Here is a 20,555-nt window from a genome sequence, read left to right as displayed (position 1 = left end):
ACATTTTTTGAATATAATATGCCATTTTAATGTAACATAATAGTTATCCACTTTGACCAAAAATTGGATCGAAAAAAAAATTATTTATCTGAAAAAAATGTAATTTAAAGCAAAAGATAGTCAAATTGGCTGCCAGCCAGTGGGTTTTGGTTGAATTTAATCATTTATTTTGTCATTTTATAAGCGAAAACATTATTTGTTTTCGTGTTTTCTACGGAAGTGATTAACTTTATTAAAACTACAAAATAACATATTTAAAGTCTGATTTATCTTCATTTTTCATGTTTTTTGGGGGACAATACATCTTTAAGCATTAAGTATTTCATTTCTATGATATAAGTTTGAAAATTATATTAGGTAAAGTATTAGGTCAGTTAAAAATTAATCTTTTACAATAAGTACATTTAGACGATTATTTAAGTAAGAAATATATTCAGTCAGCATTGTCTTGTGATAGCGGTTACACTCCGTTATACTTACACAATTCCTAATACATAAACGGGCATAGGAAGAAGGGTTTGTACTCGTGTGTCCATTAGGAGTACGGTGTACGTATGTGTGTTATTGGTAACAAGCCAGCAGTATTGTAGATAAAAGAATGAAAACAAATGAATGTAGTGTTGTTTTCGTCAGAAAACTATTGGCCGAAATAATAATATGGTGGAGAACCCGGTTTAACACACGTCTTGTTAGCGTTGAATTCCCGTTGTTCGAGTGTATGAATGGCTGTTTTGCATGGTATGCTGATACTTGTTGAGACCAACAAAGAAACATGTACCTCATTGTAATGGCGGTACAAGAATGTCGAACGAATGAGTCAACACAGTACTAGTTGACATATATGAAGGTAGGCCTATCTTTGTAATATATAACAATTTCAGTACGTACGCAAAATGTTCGATTGTGTCTCAGTCGGTCAATTTTCTATCGGTCAAAATGTTCGGCAGGCTAAAGTTTTGGTCGGCAGGCAGATTGTCGATTAATGTTGTCAACCAGTAATTTAATTTAACAGGTTCATTCGTAATAATACTACCACTAGTTAATTTTCACCAATTTGAATTTTTATTACGTATCATAGATTGAAAAAATATAAACATTCACTAATGTATGAAGAATTTTTGAGTAAAATGAATTAATTAAACTGTAATCCTTTATTGTACATTTGCTAAGGCATGAACTATGATAACTAAATACAATTTGACCTTAACAAGTAATGTATTTGTAAGCTTTCAATAGACTTATAAATGACTTTAAGAAAATTTGAAATACGAAAGCCTATTATCAAGATTAAAAGAGAGCAAAGCCTACAACTAATTGTGTTTAACTTGCTTACATTATAACAATATAAGCAAATCTAGGTCTGTACAGCGGTCAAAGTATGTATGTCCGCTTGATCCACTTCTATCAGTTCATTTTCTTGGTTTGTGTCACCGGAGGATTTAGGTTGGTTTAACATTTTCCAATGATAGACCAAGAATAGTACAAGTAGAAGCATTGCAGTTGCAAACAATGCTGATAGACAGGCAATTGCAGTCGAATGAGACGATAATTCATTGGCTTCTGGTAATTCTGTTGTTTTCTGCAATTGAGGTCCTTCAAATGAAATGATATTTAAACTTAAATAATATATAGGAATATATAGGAGAATATAAGAGAATAACATCCCTTCATACCAAACTATATTTGCAAAAAGTAGTGTTACAATTGAAAATAAATATAAGTTTGCCAAAACTATAGAATAGTTTAGACCTGTTTTTAAAATCTCAACCAACTTTTTTTCCTTTAAATTTAATATCAAAAAGCATCTGGTCTCGGTGAATGGCAGGTAAACCTTCTTTTCTGATTTATTTTTCACTAATTCTTATTGCTTCATTTTTTCCTATTCATAAATATTTAATGATTTATCAAGAAAATAAAATGTATTATTTGTGGAAAATCAATAAACAACAACAATATGATGACAGGACGACACAAAAAAAAGAAGAATAATATTCATATATACACATTATATACATATTTGTTAGATAGTCCCCCCTATATTTATATTAATGGATGTTATTCTCTTAAGCTATATATTATTTATTTTAGGCAAGCCAAGGTTTATGAGCACTGTAATTTCCATTAATATTTTGGACAATAAATGAATCTGTATCTGTATCTGTATGTATTTAGATACTGTTTGTAGTCTACTGATTACACTGGATTTTTACGTCGGCTTATTATCCGCGTTCAGTCGAGCTCAATACCTCCCAATTGTAAGCAATCAAAAGCATGTATTTAAAAAACATTTATCTTATGCCTATGGCACGTTTTAGGAAAAGGAAGCTAAACAAACTAACAAATAAACTGTTGGCATGTATGCAACACCAAATTACTCAAGAACATATTGTTATATTCTTCTTATTGAGACAACCGTACTTTCTTTAAATAAAAAGGCACTTTTTAGAATAGATAACTGAAATAAAAACAATATAACATACAATACCATGTTATAAAATAAAAGCGTAATCTTACGCACTACAAACCTTTAGCACATTTTCCATTTTTAATCAGAATGTCATCAAGCGCCATGATACCGGTTCGTTCTCGACCGACAACACCTTCAAATAGTACCTAAGAATATAAGTTAGACAGACTAGAAATAAAATGGAATATTCTAATAGGTCCACATATTTTCATGTAATTGATTAGGCTATTGTTTTTATTATGCACCAAGTTTTTCTATTATCCTTTGTTGACATGACGGTAGTAAAGAATATTATTCAACCCTGAATTTACCGTAAATGTTTTTTCTTGAGGTAGAATGTTAACTGTGTGTTTACTCCATGTCGACTGATGTCTTCTGGATAACGCGTCAATCACTTTCACTTTTCCTGATGAATTTGTGTAGATAGCAATAACGAAATCACCAGTACTGACATACGAATAGTGGAGACAATAATGCCAACCAGCCGAGATATCTGGTGATGCTAAACCAACACGTTGACCTATTGTTAATGTTTCTGCTTTTGTAAAGATGTAAGAGCTTTGATCTGAAGAAGAATATAAATTTGAAATAACTTTACTTATTTAACTAGGTCTATGGTATTATTGGTTTGCTATAAGTATAATATTTTACCACAAGACGTTGATACATGTTTATTGATAGTAAAAGTAAAGTTTATCAAGTATTGGCCCTACTTTTATTGGCGCATTTTATGTCATAACAGATGCAACATTGTAGTACTTCGTTTTCGAGTGCATGAGCTAGTATGATAGTGTTTTGTGTTTATATAACATTCAATATAAGTATTTAGTAATATACGTTGAAACGTTTAGTGTTTTGTTTCCACTTTTTATCATCTAGTTTCATAAGTACAGTGTACAAATTGTATTCAAATCTCTCAACACTATAGTTTGTGTTGCATATTTCCTACATGTTTCGTATACAAGATAGTCTTAACGCACTAAATATAATTATTTTAGAGTAATACATTACTTTGAGACAGTGAAACATATATATCATTTGGTTGATTTCCAACTATTAATGACGCATTGAAGAAGGTCCAATTCACAATGTTTCCATCATACTTCCCACTGCCGTTCATTTCGGTGTTTTCTTTAAATCCACATTGTTCTACCCCATTCTCAAAGTCGCAGCTAGTTTCAGTAACTGGTGGACTCTTGGGATGAGGATCACATGACATCGTGACCACTTTAACGTCATCAATCGCAATATCACCTTCATATCCGAATCCAACTATGCCTCTAAAATGCACCTGCAAATACATGTAAAAATAAATGTAGGCCCTATGTTACAGTACCCTTTAATTTAGTTCCAATTAGTGCGCATGTTGGAAAGGCACTGAGAGGCGCTTTATATCTCAATTTCTTGACACAGTATTTAGGTCCAGGTGATTCTTTAATAGGCCTATAACAATTTTACTTTCTGTAATTCTATTTTAAATGAATTCTAACCTTCAATGAGTGGTCAAGTATCTCTTTAGAACCGTTCTTGAAGTATCTTTTAACATTCAGTGGAACAATTGCCTTTCTCCAGTGATCGCCTTGTTCTCCGTGTTTTGACCACAACAAGGTCTTTTCACTAAGTATTGGCATTACTCTGTACACCTCTAAACTACCTACTGACTTTCCATTCATGTGATACCAAAAATGAAGACATTTTGACTTAGTTGATGGAGGTAGAAGTGGACTAGATAATTCTGCAGCGTCAAGTGGTATTCGTGGAGGGGACGTTTCGATGTACATATAGTTTCCTATTTTTAAAAAAAATGAATAATATAAATGATGTTCAATTCCACTAAACTCTACAGTTATAGTCCTGTTTTAGAAAAAGAGTAGCACACACATGTTGTGGTTTATTGTTTTTATTTTTCATGTAGTCCTAATTTAGACCTACATCAGACTATAATAGCGTATCCTAACGACTGTTAAACCAGTTTATGTCTTATAACCAGCAACCAATTTTGTTTTTATACCATTTTTTTAAATTTTGAAAACACAATAAAAATAACTTGAACTCGAATGATCACATAATGAGATAAATCAACAAAGGCATACCCCCCAATGTGTGCATTTAGTGCTACAGTACATTTAATACCTTTATTATCCTCATTCATATGTGTGTGGTCTTGTATTGGCCCAGTGCTTGTTGTTTCTGTTCTTCCTCCATTTCGCGTCCAACTGAATTTTGCCGTATGCATATTTGTATAGCCACAACTGCCACTTTCAAAGTCACAATCAATGTTAAGTTCAGTAGCTGAAAGTAGAACGAGATGTCACCAGCATTTAAATATATTTAAATTTAAATCTTCAGTTTTGTTTACATTGTTAAAAATGTAGTATAATATAAAAAAAAATCATAAGAAAAGTGTTAAAAAAGTACGTTTGAATGATGTGTTGGATAACTATAAAATAAAGCTTTAATTGTAATATAACCTTTGCATATAATGACCGTTTACCTTTACTACAAGATTTGTCCAGAAGGAAGACATCATCAATTGCAATGTCAGCGTGGTGTTCACCCCCGGATCTTGGTTCAAACACAATCTAACAAGTAACAAAAATTTATCATTCTTAAAAGCAAATCATATATTGAGTAGATTTTAATTAAAACTATTGACACATAAACAAATTCGATCATATATTATTTCGCAAAGCCGTGTTTTTTGCCGTTATTGTCTAGGCTATTGGTATTTTCTTCTTATTCAATACCCACATACCGAGTAGTTTCCTTTAGTGTGTCCAATATCTATTTGAACGAGGTTCCACCGGTTGCCTTTCTTGCCTACATAAGACCATATAGGATCAACGGGAAAGTGCTTAACTGATTCATCATCGACGTAAATATTGAGACTTGAAACTGCGTTTGAGTTCATATAATAATAAAAATGTAAGCATTTTTTTGTTTTAATCATCTCTACTACTGGTGTACGAAGAAAATTTCGTTCTGCCTGCGGTTGGGTATGTCGAAATGAGATGAAATAATAATGACCTGAAAATATTAAAGAAAAAAAATTATAAATATATCAAAGTGTATAATTATACAAACAATGTAACAATGTCTGAATCTCTATTTCTATAATAGAAAGTTTTTATAAATATATGAGTGAACCATTACTGCTAAAAGATATCAACTAAATTGTATAATATATCTTATATAGCTTCATATTAAAAAACATTACTCACCAGATGGCGATCCATAGGTATTATCAATATTTGGTAACTTTTTATGTTTGTAAGTGTCTTTATTTGACAGTTGCCATCCGTTAGCCAGTGATATATTAGTAAAAAACCCACAATCCATCTCGAAGTTACAGTCTATTTTATCCACAACACCAGGTACTGAAAGAACAGGTAACATGTTATTACTCAATGTTCTTGTGTTGTCGGTGATTGATGTCACGTCAATGTAATGACAACTGCAATACTGTACTTACCTGGACAATGTCCTTTGTTGATCATGATGTTATCTATTGCTACAAAACCATTTCTGTCGTTACCTATTCCAGCTTCAAATATAATCTAGGAAATGTAAAAAAATATATGCATTCAGTTGAAGATTTGTATGACTTGGTATCTATCAAAATAATAATACAAATACTGTAATTGTATAAATGATAGCATAAGCATAATATGTAATTATTTAGTATTATAAAACACCTGAATAAATCTCTGTCATTTGATTGGACGATTGTGGGTGACATGGAGTGCAGCGCAATACTATTAAACGATCGTTTAATAGTACTCCATTTCGTGTAAAAAAAAAATCTGTTCGCGTGTGGAAAATATTTTTTTTATACTAAATGTATTGCTTTTGAAATACAACAGCGCCACCTATTTTGTTCTTTCGCCGCGAAAATTAAATGTTATGACTGGTTTCGCGAGAGAGGTACATTTTTGGCTAGGCCTACTTTTATTTGATTCAAATTACAGGAATTTATTTAGATGTTATATAAAACAAATAATGAATGTTTTATATTCGTGTAATGGTACAAATAATGGCATTCACCTCATGCAATTATCTGTACCATTACACTCATAAACATTCATAATTTGTATAGGCCTAATATATATCCATCATAACAACTCATAAAGTCAAACATGCATTCCGATTTTTCAGCATTAAGAATAAATATGTTGACTAGGTTGCCACAAATCGAACGCTCTCTTACTGTATATATAATGCACTTGGCCTGTCAACGAGCAAATCTTAACAAGGTGTACTTACCGTGAACTGCTCATCTGGCTGTATTGGCTTAAACTCTAGAGAGTACTTTGCCCACGATGGTGCCATTTGTCTCCTAAGAGAAGTCATCACCGGTTTTATCGATTCATAACCAAAATTTGCATTCAAACCAAAATCTTGCTTGATTATATATGACATTTGTAGACAATATAGTTTGGCGTATTCAAATTTAGGAGATTCAATCGCTACATATTTATCTATGGTCTTATCAGCGTATAAAAATGAATTTACACCTGATATAAAAAAATAAATAACAAATGTTATAATGTATATATCTATATAAATTACGTACATTAGTATTATTATTATTATTATTATTAGTATTAGTATTATTATCATTATCACCAATTCAAAGTAAATCTTCTGTAAATAAAACATTACTAAGACAACCTAATTATTTAAGGTATTTTTGTTTAAAAGTACAAAAAATATCAATTTTATATATAAATATTATTATAAAGGCTTGGATGTCGTATAATTAACTAAAAACTAGAAGACCAAAAAGTTGTAAAATGTGCCTACTTGAAACATTGATTTTTGATTGATGTTTCCATGAATGCCATTTATTATTTGGACGATAATCGTTGTAGTTACATTTGTTGGGGTAACTATTGAATTGACAATATGAATATGTAATAGCAGGTTTTGGTGGATTGCATACATTATCAACAAGTGTAATATCATCAAGAGCAACATCTCCTTTATGTCCACCAGAAATATACGCTTCAAAATAGATCTGTAATCAGATAATGTAAAGATATCAAATGTATTACATGACAAAGACGTTAAAATGGAGCATGTCCGTATTAATTTTATGTATTTTATTATTGAAGCAAAATTGAAATCGATGATTGGCCTGTGCCATGTCTATGATTGTGTGTAGGCCTTCATACGGATTAACTATCTGTTATCATTCATCTATTTGAATTCAATGTAACAGTTTTTTTTCTCGATACAACAACATAATAAATACAATTTTTTTAAATAAAGCCTGATTCCCACTTGGAATGGACGAGGCGCAACTTAATAACGGTTACCAATCTCAAACCACAGCAGTTTGGATGATCCATCGCGTTGTGATTGGTCAATTTACTTACTTACGGTGGGTTTACGTGACGTGACGTTAGTGATGTTTGATGTTTGATGTGACATCTAATGTTTTAATATCGGCCACTAAAAGGTAAATTATTTAGTATTACTGTTGTATATACCTTTATTTGTTTATCATACAAGTCTATGTTGTCAATTTCAATATTTTGAAGTTTCCAGCCCGACGTAGTCGATGATGTACTCCAAATTGTGCCTTGATAAGTCATGTCTTTACGAACATTCAATCTATCTATATGTTCTCCTTTCATGTGATACCAAAATCGAAGGCACATCGGTCCATGGACATGTTTGAAAAGGGGTGTGCTGATAAGAAAGCTTGTTTGTCTTGATATGCCAGATGCTTCAACGTATATATAATGACCTTAAACGAATAGTATGTAGTTGTTATAGTCGTCGTAGTCGTTTAAATCGTGTAGTTGCATTGTCAGTCGTCATATTTGTTTAGTAGTCGTAGTGGTTGTAGTCGTTGTATTTCTAGTCTTAGTAGTCGCCATATTCTTGGAGTAGTCGCCATTGTCGTATATAGTAGTTGTTTTAATCGTATTAATTGTAGTAGTTTTAGTTATCATGGTTGCCGTAATCGTTATAATCGTAGTTGTTATCGTAAAGACTGAGATTAGAATAATTGTAAAAGAAAATAGGCCTAATCTTCAACTGGGCTAAATTAGAAATAGTAGGCCTAACAATATTTAATATATGAAATTGTTAAAGAATATTTAATACTGAGATTACCTTTGCCTAGAACTAGTACATAATGTAATAAAACATTATATAATAGGGTTTATTCACTCTAATACAATCAAAACTATAAGAAAAGAATGAATAACAGTAGTAAAGCCCTATATTCGTATGGGTTATTCTCACCTTCTGTCGTATTCAAAGTATGATCGTTGTCTGGTCCAGTATTAAGCGAATGTGTTGGGCCTTGAATTCGTGTCCATGCCTTGTTCCTGCTGTACATGCCTGTTCCTTGACTGTATCCACATATTTCACCTTCTTCGAAATCACAATCAATTGTTGATTTAAATGGCTCCTTCGTTGGCTTTACTACAAAAAAAACAAATCATTGTTTTGCAACTTTTAAATAATAAAACATATATTATTTCTGTCCTAAAGTTATTTTATATTTGATTAATGAATTACGCTATAGTAGCCTTTCCGAAGAGCTGAAAATTTCTTTTCCATCGCATGTCTGCTAAGCTATTGTTGCATAAGTGCATAAAGAAGGCGTGGTAAATCATTTCATGAGCTCTGATTGGTTGCGATATTTTTCGATTCCTTAAAAGGAAATAAAACTGACATCGTCACAAAAAGAGATTTGGAAGATGGTAATATCAATACACGTGTGCAAAAGTCGACGCTTTAGATTCGCGCGGCTAAATTCGTTTAGTAGACTTTATGTTTGTTTTAGTCATATTATGGTCGTTTTGCAAACATATCTTACATTTTTGTACGAAATGGTGGCCGTTTAATTTCACAATACTTAAAATATGTCAAATCGCTTTATACCAGTGTTAGACATATGAAAATAATGAAAAATACCTTCTTCTGAACATTCATGATTGTAAAACTCTACGTCATCAATACCATATACATTTCCTTTATACTCTGTTTCGAAAACAACCTATTTGAAGACAAAATAATATTGTGAGATTAAGAAAAACCCACCCAATCGGCAATTGATGTAAATATGATTTGATAAATATGGTTTATTTAACGGAAAAAATAACTCACTGTAAAATTGTCATTTGTTAGAGGCAAATCTATCTTTATCTTTTCCCATTTTGTTGAATATGTTTTTACTATTTGAAATGGATCAACTGGCAACGCATTTTTTCCATCTGCCTGATCAATAATGTAGATGTTTAAACCTCCGTATTTACAGTAATGGTAAGTGCATTTGTAATAGAATGTCAAACAATTGGAAACACTATTACTGAAAATGTATGGCGTCCGATAAGTCCAACCAGCTTTTGAATACTTTAAACCCACAAAATGTCCTATAATTAAATAATAAAAAAATTATTTGTTCATCTTCAGTAATGTAAAAAAATTGTTTTCATAATAATGATTAGTATTGTTGTTCTTAACATTCTAATCAATGTGTTACTAAACGGAACTACATAAGTGATACCGTCTAGTTATGTGCGTTATATTCCAGATGTGGTAGCTTTTAGGATCTCGGATTAGTTTATAAACGCTTAACAAATCATTTTAAGAAAAATATATTATTATTATTGATCATTCTATAAGAATATATATTATATAACACCTAAATAAATTCCTGTCATTTTATTGGACGAACGTGGGTCACATGGCGTGCAATAGTACGCACTATTAAACGATCATTTAATAGTACTTTGTTTCGTGTACGAAAAAAAAAATATGTTCGCGTTTGCAAAATATTTGTTTTATACTATTGCTTTGAAATAGTACAAAACAAATATTTTGCAAACGCGAACATATTTGGTTCGTAAGGCTTGTATATGCGCAACTTCTGTACTTGTTACAGTATGTACTTGTGGCATTACCATCTGTAAGCCCACTTGTCCATAATCGCCTCTATACTTGCAACTCATCTTCTACCTCCAAGCGGTGCCAGCCGGATAACTTGAGTCCGCTTTATGGCTCAAGGAAACTGACGAAGCTCTGAGTTTGGGAGGAAAACCCTAAGAAAAACCTGCTGACACTACGTCCTGCCAGCGCGTCAGTATATGGCAGAAAACCCTCATGTATAAAAATGGAAGACAAGGAAAAGAGAGGTCGTAAAGCCCATGGCCAAAAAGGGCGCAGTCATCAAGGACCTGGTGAATGCAAGTTGCCCAGTCGTGATGTAAGATTTATAAAATCTTTATATGGCGTCTCACAGTCAAAGCCGAATGGAAGCTGTGCGACTGATGAACATCAATTTAAGAGTGGACAATCACAAATCAACATATGTACGTATAATACCAGAACTTTAAGAACAGAGGAATCTTTAGAATCACTAATGGATGAACTAAGAAACTTCAAATGGGATGTGATAGGACTTTGTGAAACCAAACGAGAAGGAGAGGGGATCGAAGAATTGAAAGGAGGAGCTTGGTTATACAATCATGGAAAAACGGAAGACAACACTGAAGCTAAGGGGATTGGGTTCCTAATCCATCCAAAATTCAAAGACTATATAAAAGGCATCAAGCACTACTCAAATAGAGTAGTAAGTCTTAACATACAGCTTTCAGAAAAGAAACACTTATGCATAATTCAAGTGTATGCACCAACTAGTGAGTATGATGATGAAGTAGTTGAAGAAGTGTATGAAGAAATAAGCAAGGCGAAAGGAGAAAGCAAAGCGGAATACACCATAGTATTGGGAGACTTCAACGCCAAGATAGGAGAACGTCAACAAGGAGAAGAACCTATAATGGGCACATTTGGAGTTGGAGAACGAAACTGGAGAGGAGACATGTTACTTGAATTTGCTGCACAACATAACTTGATAGTGGCAAACACACTATTTAAGAAAAATAAGAATAGATATTGGACCTGGGAGAGCCCAAATGGAAGAACAAGAAATCAAATAGACTTTTTTTTAACCAGCCAACGGGGAATTGTAGAGGACTGCAGTGTAATAACAAATGTAGACATTGGTAGCGACCACAGGATGGTAAGAGCCAAAATACATCTGAAAAGGAAGCTTGAAAGACTAAAGATCATCAAAAACCAAAAGAAACTGAAAAACAGAAAGGAGGAGTTCCAGTTGGAACTTAAAAATCGGTTTGCAAGTCTAGATATTGAAGATGCAGATATAGACACCAAATTTGATCTGATATCTTCAACAGTGATTGAGGCAGCTGAAGAAACAGCACCTTTGAACAGAGAGAACAAGCTGACATCTGAGGAGGACAGACTGATTGAGGAGCTTGATATAAAACGAAAAGAACTTAGAGAAATTGAAAACAAATCAACATCACAACGAATAGAATATACAGAATTAGTAAAAACAGTGAGAAAGATGAGAAGAACTAGAAGCAGAAAAAGGAAGAGAGAGCAAATTGAAACAATCTTGGAAAGTGGAAAAGGACCAAAACAGATCACAAAACTGAACCGTAAGAAAACTAGAAATAACCAACTGAGGAAGAAAGATGGTAACTTAACCACAGAAAGAAAGGAAATCCTAAACATATGCGCAGACTTTTATCAAGAGTTGTACAACTCAACCAAGACAGAAACCACAATGGAGATCAAGAATAAATCTGTAGATGAAACAGAACCTCCAAAAATAACAGCTAGGGAAGTGGAAATGGCCATCGAACAGATGAAAGATAATAAAGCACCAGGCTTAGATGACTTAGCCAGCGATATATTTAAGATAGGAGGGGAGGAGATAAACATAAACCTTGTCAAACTGTACAATCATATCTTGAGAGAAAAGAGAATACCAGTGAAATGGAAAGAGGCAAAAATCATAATACTACACAAGAAGGGAGATAAAGCTGATATCAAGAATTATAGACCAATCAGTCTTTTATCACATGATGATGAAACCCGATGAAAACCAACCAAGAGAGCAGGCTGGATTCAGGCAGGGATTCTCAACAACAGACCATCTACATTCTTTAAACCAATTAATAGAGAAGTCAAATGAATACCAACTGCATCTATGCGTAGGCTTCATAGACTACGAGAAGGCATTCGACTCAGTAGAACATGCTGATCTGTTTAGAGCCCTGAGGAAAACTGGAGTAAATGAAGGCTATGTTCAGATAATTGAAGACATTTATACAGATGCCACTGCAACAATACACCTTGACAAAGATGTATCTAAGCTCATCCACATAAACAGAGGTGTCAGACAAGGGGACACAATATCACCAAAAATATTCACTACAACCATAGAGGAAGAAATTTTCAAACATTTGAACCTGGAAAGACATGGCGTCAACATTGATGGAGAGAGTTTAACTGACCTTAGATTTGCAGAGGTTGCTTTGACAACCGAAACAGTCAAAGACATGGAGGAACAGTTAAATGATCTGAACAGAGAGAGCAAGAAGATTGGTTTGAAAATACACAAAGGAAAGACAAAGTATATGACAAACTTCCATAACAATGAGTCCATAGAAATTGAAAATGATAGGATCGAACAAGTTGATAGCTACAAGTACCTGGGCCAAACAGTGAAAATGGCTGACAACACAAGAGACGAAATTCTCATAAGAATTAAGGCGGGATGGAGCTGCTTTGGCAGATATAGAGAAATCCTTTGCGACAAGAAAATCCCAATAGTTCACAGGAGAAGAGTTTTCAACCAGTGTGTACTCCCTACAATGACTTATGGTTGTGAAACATGGACAACAACATTTTTGGAACAAAAACTAACCACTGCACAAAGAGCTATGGAAAGGCAAATGCTTGGAGTGACAATTAGGGATAAAATCAAAAACACAGTAATAAGGAAATTTACTAAAGTCAAAGATATAATGAACAAAACAAAAGAAGCAAAATGGCGTTGGGCGGGACGCGATTATTTTTTTCGTACATAAGTTGGGGACCCCCTCATGAAACGTCACAAAATAAACATGAATAATTCATCAGTTAAATTTTCTTGTTCCGTGTGCACCCAAGCGTATAGCAACAAGAAGTGATTACACAAGTGCGGTACGATTCTAGGCCTATCTCCGCTGTTGTTGCGACGTGCGATTTCATAGAAGATAGCGGCGTTTTGTGTGGATTGTCAAAATAATCAGCCTTTAGTTTATGGTGTTTTTAATATAATTTATTACTAAAGAATTACGTGTTAAAATTATAGTTTCTATTAATACTATTATGTATTAATACTAGTATGCCTAATTATTAGTCTCTAAACCCATGTCTATTCTAGTAGTAGCTGTGGGTGTGTGTGACGTGTGTGTGTTAGGTATGACCAAAGATAGTTATCTTTGGTATGACACAATCCGAGTAATAAGTCAGCAAAATTAAACAATAAATTACACAAAAATACATTTTTTATTCTCGTGGGTCAAATCTTCCCATCTCATGTGTTCATATACGCGCATTTTTTAAGTTCCTTTGAGTACATCATGCATATTGTTTGATAATAAAATAGCAGAATTAAAAAAATACAGTACACAAATTATACACATTCTTTATTCTTGTGGGTCTAAGCTTTCTTTGGGCTATGTCCAATGAATTACTACTTAGTTTAATGTCTTGCCTAGCTGTCGATTAACCTCGACTCGACACATTTTGTGTGAAGAAGAGTGCGCGAAGGCAATCACGTGAATTGACTTATTCTAGGCCTACTGTAGAAAGTATCGTATCGCAGTTGTGTAATCACTTCTTGTTGCTATACGCTTGGGTGCACACGGAACAACAAATTTAACTGATGAATTATTCATGTTTATTTTGTGACGTTTCATGAGGGGTCCCCAACTTATGTACGAAAAAAAAAATCGCGGGCGGGACACCTGGCAAGAAGGGATGACAACAGGTGGACAAAACGTATGACAGAATGGCAACCAAGAACCGGCACAAGAAAAGGGGAAGGCAGAAACGGCGATGGAGGGACGACATTACAAAGTATGCAGGCATCACGTGGGCGAGGACAGCACAGAACAGACGGGATTGACAGAAGCATGAGGAGGGCTACATCCGACAGAGGATGATACAGCTAAACTGTAACTGTATTGCTTTGAAATACAACAGTGCCACCTATTTTGTACTTTCGTCGAAAATGTTTCGTCGAAAATGTTTCGTCGATGGTAGTTCATTTTTGGAGAGATATAATTTGTACCAATCTAGATCAAAAACGCATTCAAATTAACTCGTTACATCGTTTTTAGGATTTACATTCGTGTACGTGTATTCGTTGGAAAAAAACATAATTAGCCTATATGAGTTCCAGTCAAAGTTTGGTATTGCTGTCTTTCAGCCTAGGCCTAGCTAGGCCTAGTTAGTAGGCCTAGGCCTGTTAGTATTAGGCTAGGCCTAGACGTTTTAGCATTGCTAGGCGTAGGATTGTTTGGTCGTTTGTTGACATGAGTAACATTAACAGTAAGTGCCTTTTGTAAAATCCATATAAATAATAATATTTAATACAATAATTATTAAAAACCAAATGTTACTGTTTTAATCAATGTGAATTAAATTAATTTAAAAATGTAGGCATTGGCTATAGGCATAGCCATTGCCTAGCCATGAATAAATTACAGTGTCCAAAATGTATACAAAGTTGAATGATGAGCTTAAAGGACTATAATTATTATTGAAAGTATAATTATCAATTTTACCAGGACATTATTATCTGAGCTCACTCATGTTTTCCCCCTTTTTGATGGTATAATTCTTCTCGGATAAAGGCAATAAACCGTAGGTCCAGTGTACACAATATGCTGATGTCCAATTTAGAGAACGTATCTCTCGGGACGAGTTGGGGATTATATATAAGATAAATTTATACTTTAGCTATCAAGGATTATACTATTGTATCTTATGGTTTCAACGAAAAGAGTATATCTTACCATTTGCTCCAACAGTATGGTCGTATCCTGATTTAACCCCCAAACTAGTCTCTTTCTCGTCATACGAACCATAGCCACACTCATTGGTCTCAAATGTGCAACCCGCGTCTTCTATATTCTTAACTTGCCATGGTGTGTCGGTTGGAGTGGGTGAGGTATTGTCTTTTGGAGATATAAAAACGTAAACATATATTTTCCATTTGAAACATTTTTGTAAACATTTTAAAAATGTTGTTCGATGTTGTAGGCTAATCGGTCACAAAATCAAAGACGCGACATTTAATTCCTTCAATGTGTGTTAAAAATGGGGGAGAATTAGCTTTATTTGCCTCGTTAGATGCAACATTAAATCCCCATTTTACTCATAAATATTCATCATTTATATAAAAACCAACTTTCATACAGTATACAATATATTTTATCTAAATGGAGGATGTTGGTATTTCTTAGAATAATTTTTTGTTATATGGTTCAATTGATTATTTCAATGAACGTATTTCATTTGGGAATTAATTAATAGTAAACTTACGTATTGAACAAATTCCACTAAGAACATCAACGTCATCAACGCAGAAGGCACCTTGACTTGGATTGCTTCCACGAATTGCTTCAAAAATCAGTCGAAACGGATCATTCGTATTGGTTAGTTGAAAACTACCTCTATGCCACGATGATCTCTGATCACCTCGGACATTCCACATTAACTCTTTCTTGTTATTTTTCTCTGAAAATACTTTTAGTTCACCTACGCTTACACCAGATATGTAGTACCAGAACAAGACACAGTATTCTTCTTCAGTTATGTTCTGAATTGGAGATGTGATCCTAGCTCTGTGGCCTTCATATCGTGGGGTATTATCTGGGTCTACACACAAGTAATGCCCTATGTTGAAAATGAATAAAAGTGAATAATAATGGTATAAAAGTAGAAAAAAATAATTAAGGTAAAAGTAAAAATAATATCATTAGTACACGTTTTGTGTACAAATGTCTAAAGCGACACTCACACTGTATTAATCAATTTTATATCTAATCTTAATTTATCAAAATTGTTTATTTTTACTAAATATTGAGTGAGAAAGTGATTTTTTCCAATATTGAAGAAGCCTACCATAGTCAAATCCAAATGTATGGTCTTCATCTGGTCCATCTCCTGACATCCCATCGTCTGCCTGTTGTCGTATCCAATCGACATCAACATTAGTGTTCGTTTGGTAACCACAAAGGTTGTATTCGAAGTCACATGATATGTCAGGCATTACGGAATCTGAAACATAAACAGTAACTTTACACGTATGGCCAATTCTACATTGATATTTGGATAGAACGAACTGCACTCTACAAATGCTACTGTTCTGGTATAATGTTTGAAGAAAAATAATTGCCATCTGTTTGGTATATACTAATTTTCACTATGTTTGCTAACTAGCCTATTATAACACCTATTATATTCATGGCATTTGATTAGACGATTGTAGGTCACATGCCGTGTAATAGTACGTGCTATTTAACGATCGTTCGATCTCTCGTTTAAAAAGATCATAAGAATAACAATGACAAAAAATCGTCTTACTGTAGATGTTCCATAAATCAAATACAGTAATACGTGCGTACAACTGAGGACTAGTGCTGTTCCGCCGTACCACGCCGAGAATGTTAAAGAGTCGCTATCCAATCGAGTTTGAACAATACCATGAAAGCCCCGTGGTCTAATGGTTAGGACATCTGCATATCAAGCAGGTTGGGGCGACTTTTTCTCATTCTCACAGATTTCCTCATCTTTATCGTTTCAAAATTATATATATATATATTCGTGCGTGGTGCAAATAACTTTATTGGGTGAAATGTAAATTTTATGATATAAGTTGTACAACAGTACTAATAAATATTCATTATTTATGTAGTTATTCATCATATGCCACACTAAAATATCACATTTAATCCAATATTTAGTCGTTTTTCTTACGTGTTCCCGAACATCTTTCATCTGTAATAGCAACATCATCTAATAACACATAGCTATCGGGATGTCGTTCACCTTCAATTACAATCTTCATTAAACCAAAACAGAAAATGGTAATTAACTGTCTTACATTACTAATTACTACTCCAGTTTAGGAAAACCCATCCTTCGTTATTGTTAAGGGTTTCCTTAATAGACGTTCTACTGTTAATTATAAAGATTAGAATTTGGGAAATTGATTGAATTGAAATTTATATTTATACTGGGTAACCTCTTCAGTCAAAGACTGGTCTCCCAGAGGGCCCAGTTGGTGATCAGTGGCTGTAATGTACTAATACACCGGGGTAACCCCCTACTCGTCTCGAAAGATGTACTAGGTTCTTTAAAGTGCACACGAGCTAGATGTGTACACTGGACCTACGGTTTATAGTCCTTATCCGAGAAGACTCGTTCTACCACCAGAACCATGGAGTGAGTGAGCCTCGAACCCTTGCCGATGTTATGGCTACGTAATTACGGTTCCACTGTCTTAACCGCTCGGCCACTCACTCAAATCTAGTCTTCGCTACCTGTTACTCTAAATGTCTCGTATTCGGACCACATACAGTATATTGTATCAATAGGCACAACATACATAGCACAACATGTTAATACATAAGATCGATGATATGATATGATTTTATTACCGGTTAAACATTTTTGTTTTGTAGTGATTACCTTAAAATCAGTACTACTCGATAGATCCAACTCAATTGATCGCCAGACCTTTCCTAAATTGCCTGTTACCTCCCAAATTGGTTCATCGAAATAGGCACTGTTGTATGTTTGGTATACACGAAGTATACCCCCTTGGGCATTTTTGTTTGGATTATACAGTTTATACCAGAAAGTCAAGCACCTCGGTCCACCGTCGACTACGTGTATTAGAAGTCGCGCAGGTCCGTTGCCATGAACAGACATAAAGAAACCTGGAATAAATTCAATTCAACTTTATTTCAGACAAACTGTCCATATGAAACACATAAAGTTTACAAAAACAACACATTATTATGGCTATACTGATACTAGTTAACACACGTAAAAGTATACATGAGATTAAATATACAAAAGTTCTGTCCATTTTCTATGCAACTTTGAATCTTTTAGAATACGAGAAAAAACACATGTAATTAAAGTATTACAGCTTTTTTCAATTTTTGTTTTGAAACAAAAAATTGATTTCCGAATGTACTCATAGAAGGAGGGAACATGGTTATCAACAAACATAGCACTAGCACTACAGCTCCTTGAGCGTCTTAAAATCTTTCTAAGTGCGTTATTATAACAGACCTGTAATGACTTTATAGTTTTTACATTAAAATCGCACCATAAGGCCGCACAATACATACTAATACAGTAATATAATAATAATAAATATAATAATATAAATAATCATCATCAAAGACATTAAAGTTACACTGTCTCTCACTTTTCCGAGATAAGGCAGTGTCTACGTGTACTTACTGTAAGCGTAGCATATAACTATTATTATGACTATTTATTATTTGTATTGTCATATTTTAAAGAAAGGTTTGTTTAGTATATAATGTCGTTATTTTATTTTTTACAGAAAAGATACATGGTGATTTCAAACAATGTGCGTAAAATGTCTGTTGTCTTACCTGAACTATTACCGTAAGTATGGTCATTATGATGCTGGTCTGATTGTCTATTCCATTGGGCTGACGCTGTCTTGTCTTTTGTTATGGTGCATATGTCCTCCTCAAAGCTGCAATCTATCTCACAATTGACTGTTAATTCACTCATTAGAACAGAAAGAATCAACAGAAACAATACAGTATATGTGCTCATCTTTGACGTTGTTTAATATGTACAGGTCTAATACACCAAGAGCATGTTTGTGTTGTGTGGTATCTACTAAAATGATATCATACTTATTGCACCCGATAGTACCGGTTCTTCCTGGAATAAACATTTCACTGCTTCTATAACGACAAAGTACATGTATATTTCTGGGAACAGTTCCGTGTTTTGCGTTTTAATAATTCCTGTGCTTCAGGTTGCGTTTTCCGATTTTAAAAATGTGCTGAAATCCTCATTTCTACTGTGTTTCCATTGTTATAAGGTTATCAACCTTCAGTTAAATTATGTCCAAAAATGTGTAATAATAATAATGATAATGTATTTCTATTTTTTATTACTAAAATACAAACACTTCATTGGTAAATTAGCCGTTCAATAGGTGGTTGTACAAACGTTTTAATCTTTGGATACTTTTGTGGATTTTATTACTTTAAATCTCAGTACTAGGCCTAATAATCGTTCACATCAAAACCTTAGTCCCATAATATGAATCGTTCAAATTTCACTAAAAATTTCGTCTTACTTGGTTGTGTTGTGTGTAAACTGAATTTTAAACAAACTGCCAAAACTATCCTTAGTTTTAAATGAATATTTAGAAATGTATTGTCCCCCTGAAAATGTATTTTGTTAACATTTTTGGTTGAATATGCCATTTTATAATAATAATTATCCATTTTGACCAAAAATTGGATAGAAAACAAATTATTTATCTGAAAAAACTGTAATTTAAAGCAAAAATAGTAAGATTGGCTGTCAGCAATGGATTTTTAATTGTATTTAACCATTTATTTTGTCATTTTATAAGTGAAAACATTGTTTTTTCAATTTTTTTTTTACTGAAGTGATTAACTTTATTCAAACTACAAAATAACGTATTAATAGTCTTATTTAATTAATCTTTCATGTTTTTGGGCGACAATACATCTTTAATACTTGTACAGTCTTCTTAACATAGTTGTGGGACGGTAAGTGTTGCGGTAATTCATGGACGCCGGTTTTTGTGTAACGGGTCACAAGGGTTATAATCATTGGAAAACTAGACACTATTATAAGCAATAATATTTCCTCTACTGAAACAAAATCGGAAAATAACCAGTTGTTGATAGGCGTAGGCGTATGTGTCATAGGCCTACATCAACCATGTATTTGTATTGTTTTAAAGTTAACAACTCTCCATACCAATATAAGTTTAACCAGATCGTATGTAGTTGCTTTGTCTTTTCTAAAAACAATGCACCACACATAGGTCAGTAGTGAACTAAGCACATAATACAAACATGCTATTTGTGGAGGATTTTGTCTAATGTCAACGTGATAGCGTACATCATCAATAGTATGGGAACCAGCATATGGCATCATAATCACA

General features: G+C 33.5%; 1 protein-coding gene across 1 annotated transcript; it reads right to left on the bottom strand.

Annotated features, from left to right (window-relative positions):
• Positions 1-1,049: 1,049 nt before the first annotated feature.
• Positions 1,050-19,177, bottom strand: LOC140062936 (MAM and LDL-receptor class A domain-containing protein 1-like). The gene is made up of 22 exons (XM_072109328.1): positions 18,988-19,177; positions 18,044-18,294; positions 17,330-17,414; positions 16,475-16,630; positions 15,893-16,246; positions 15,364-15,525; positions 9,593-9,858; positions 9,401-9,482; positions 8,723-8,905; positions 7,960-8,219; positions 7,271-7,484; positions 6,731-6,981; positions 5,940-6,024; positions 5,689-5,844; positions 5,223-5,494; positions 4,962-5,049; positions 4,601-4,759; positions 3,958-4,256; positions 3,479-3,758; positions 2,779-3,032; positions 2,526-2,613; positions 1,050-1,593 (listed from the first exon to the last, which is right to left on the bottom strand). The coding sequence occupies exons 1-22, from the start codon at positions 19,175-19,177 to the stop codon at positions 1,355-1,357; spliced, it is 4,374 nt and encodes a 1,457-aa protein (XP_071965429.1). The 3' UTR covers positions 1,050-1,354.
• Between the last annotated feature and the right edge of the window lie 1,378 nt (positions 19,178-20,555).

Source organism: Antedon mediterranea, chromosome 11 (genome assembly GCF_964355755.1).
Source record: "Antedon mediterranea chromosome 11, ecAntMedi1.1, whole genome shotgun sequence".
NCBI lineage: Eukaryota > Metazoa > Echinodermata > Crinoidea > Comatulida > Antedonidae > Antedon > Antedon mediterranea.
The sequence above is the reverse complement of the archived record's forward strand: the minus strand, read 5'-3'. Positions and strand labels throughout refer to the sequence as shown.

Coding starts and splice junctions, on each gene's coding strand:
- LOC140062936 (XM_072109328.1), bottom strand. CDS start 19,177: ATGAGCACATATACTGTATTGTTTCTGTTGATTCTTTCTGTTCTAATG. Junction 8,906..9,400: donor TCATGAATGTTCAGAAGAAG/GTATTTTTCATT, acceptor TTTTTTTTGTAG/TAAAGCCAACGAAGGAGCCA. Junction 1,594..2,525: donor AAATGGAAAATGTGCTAAAG/GTTTGTAGTGCG, acceptor TTTCATTTGAAG/GACCTCAATTGCAGAAAACA.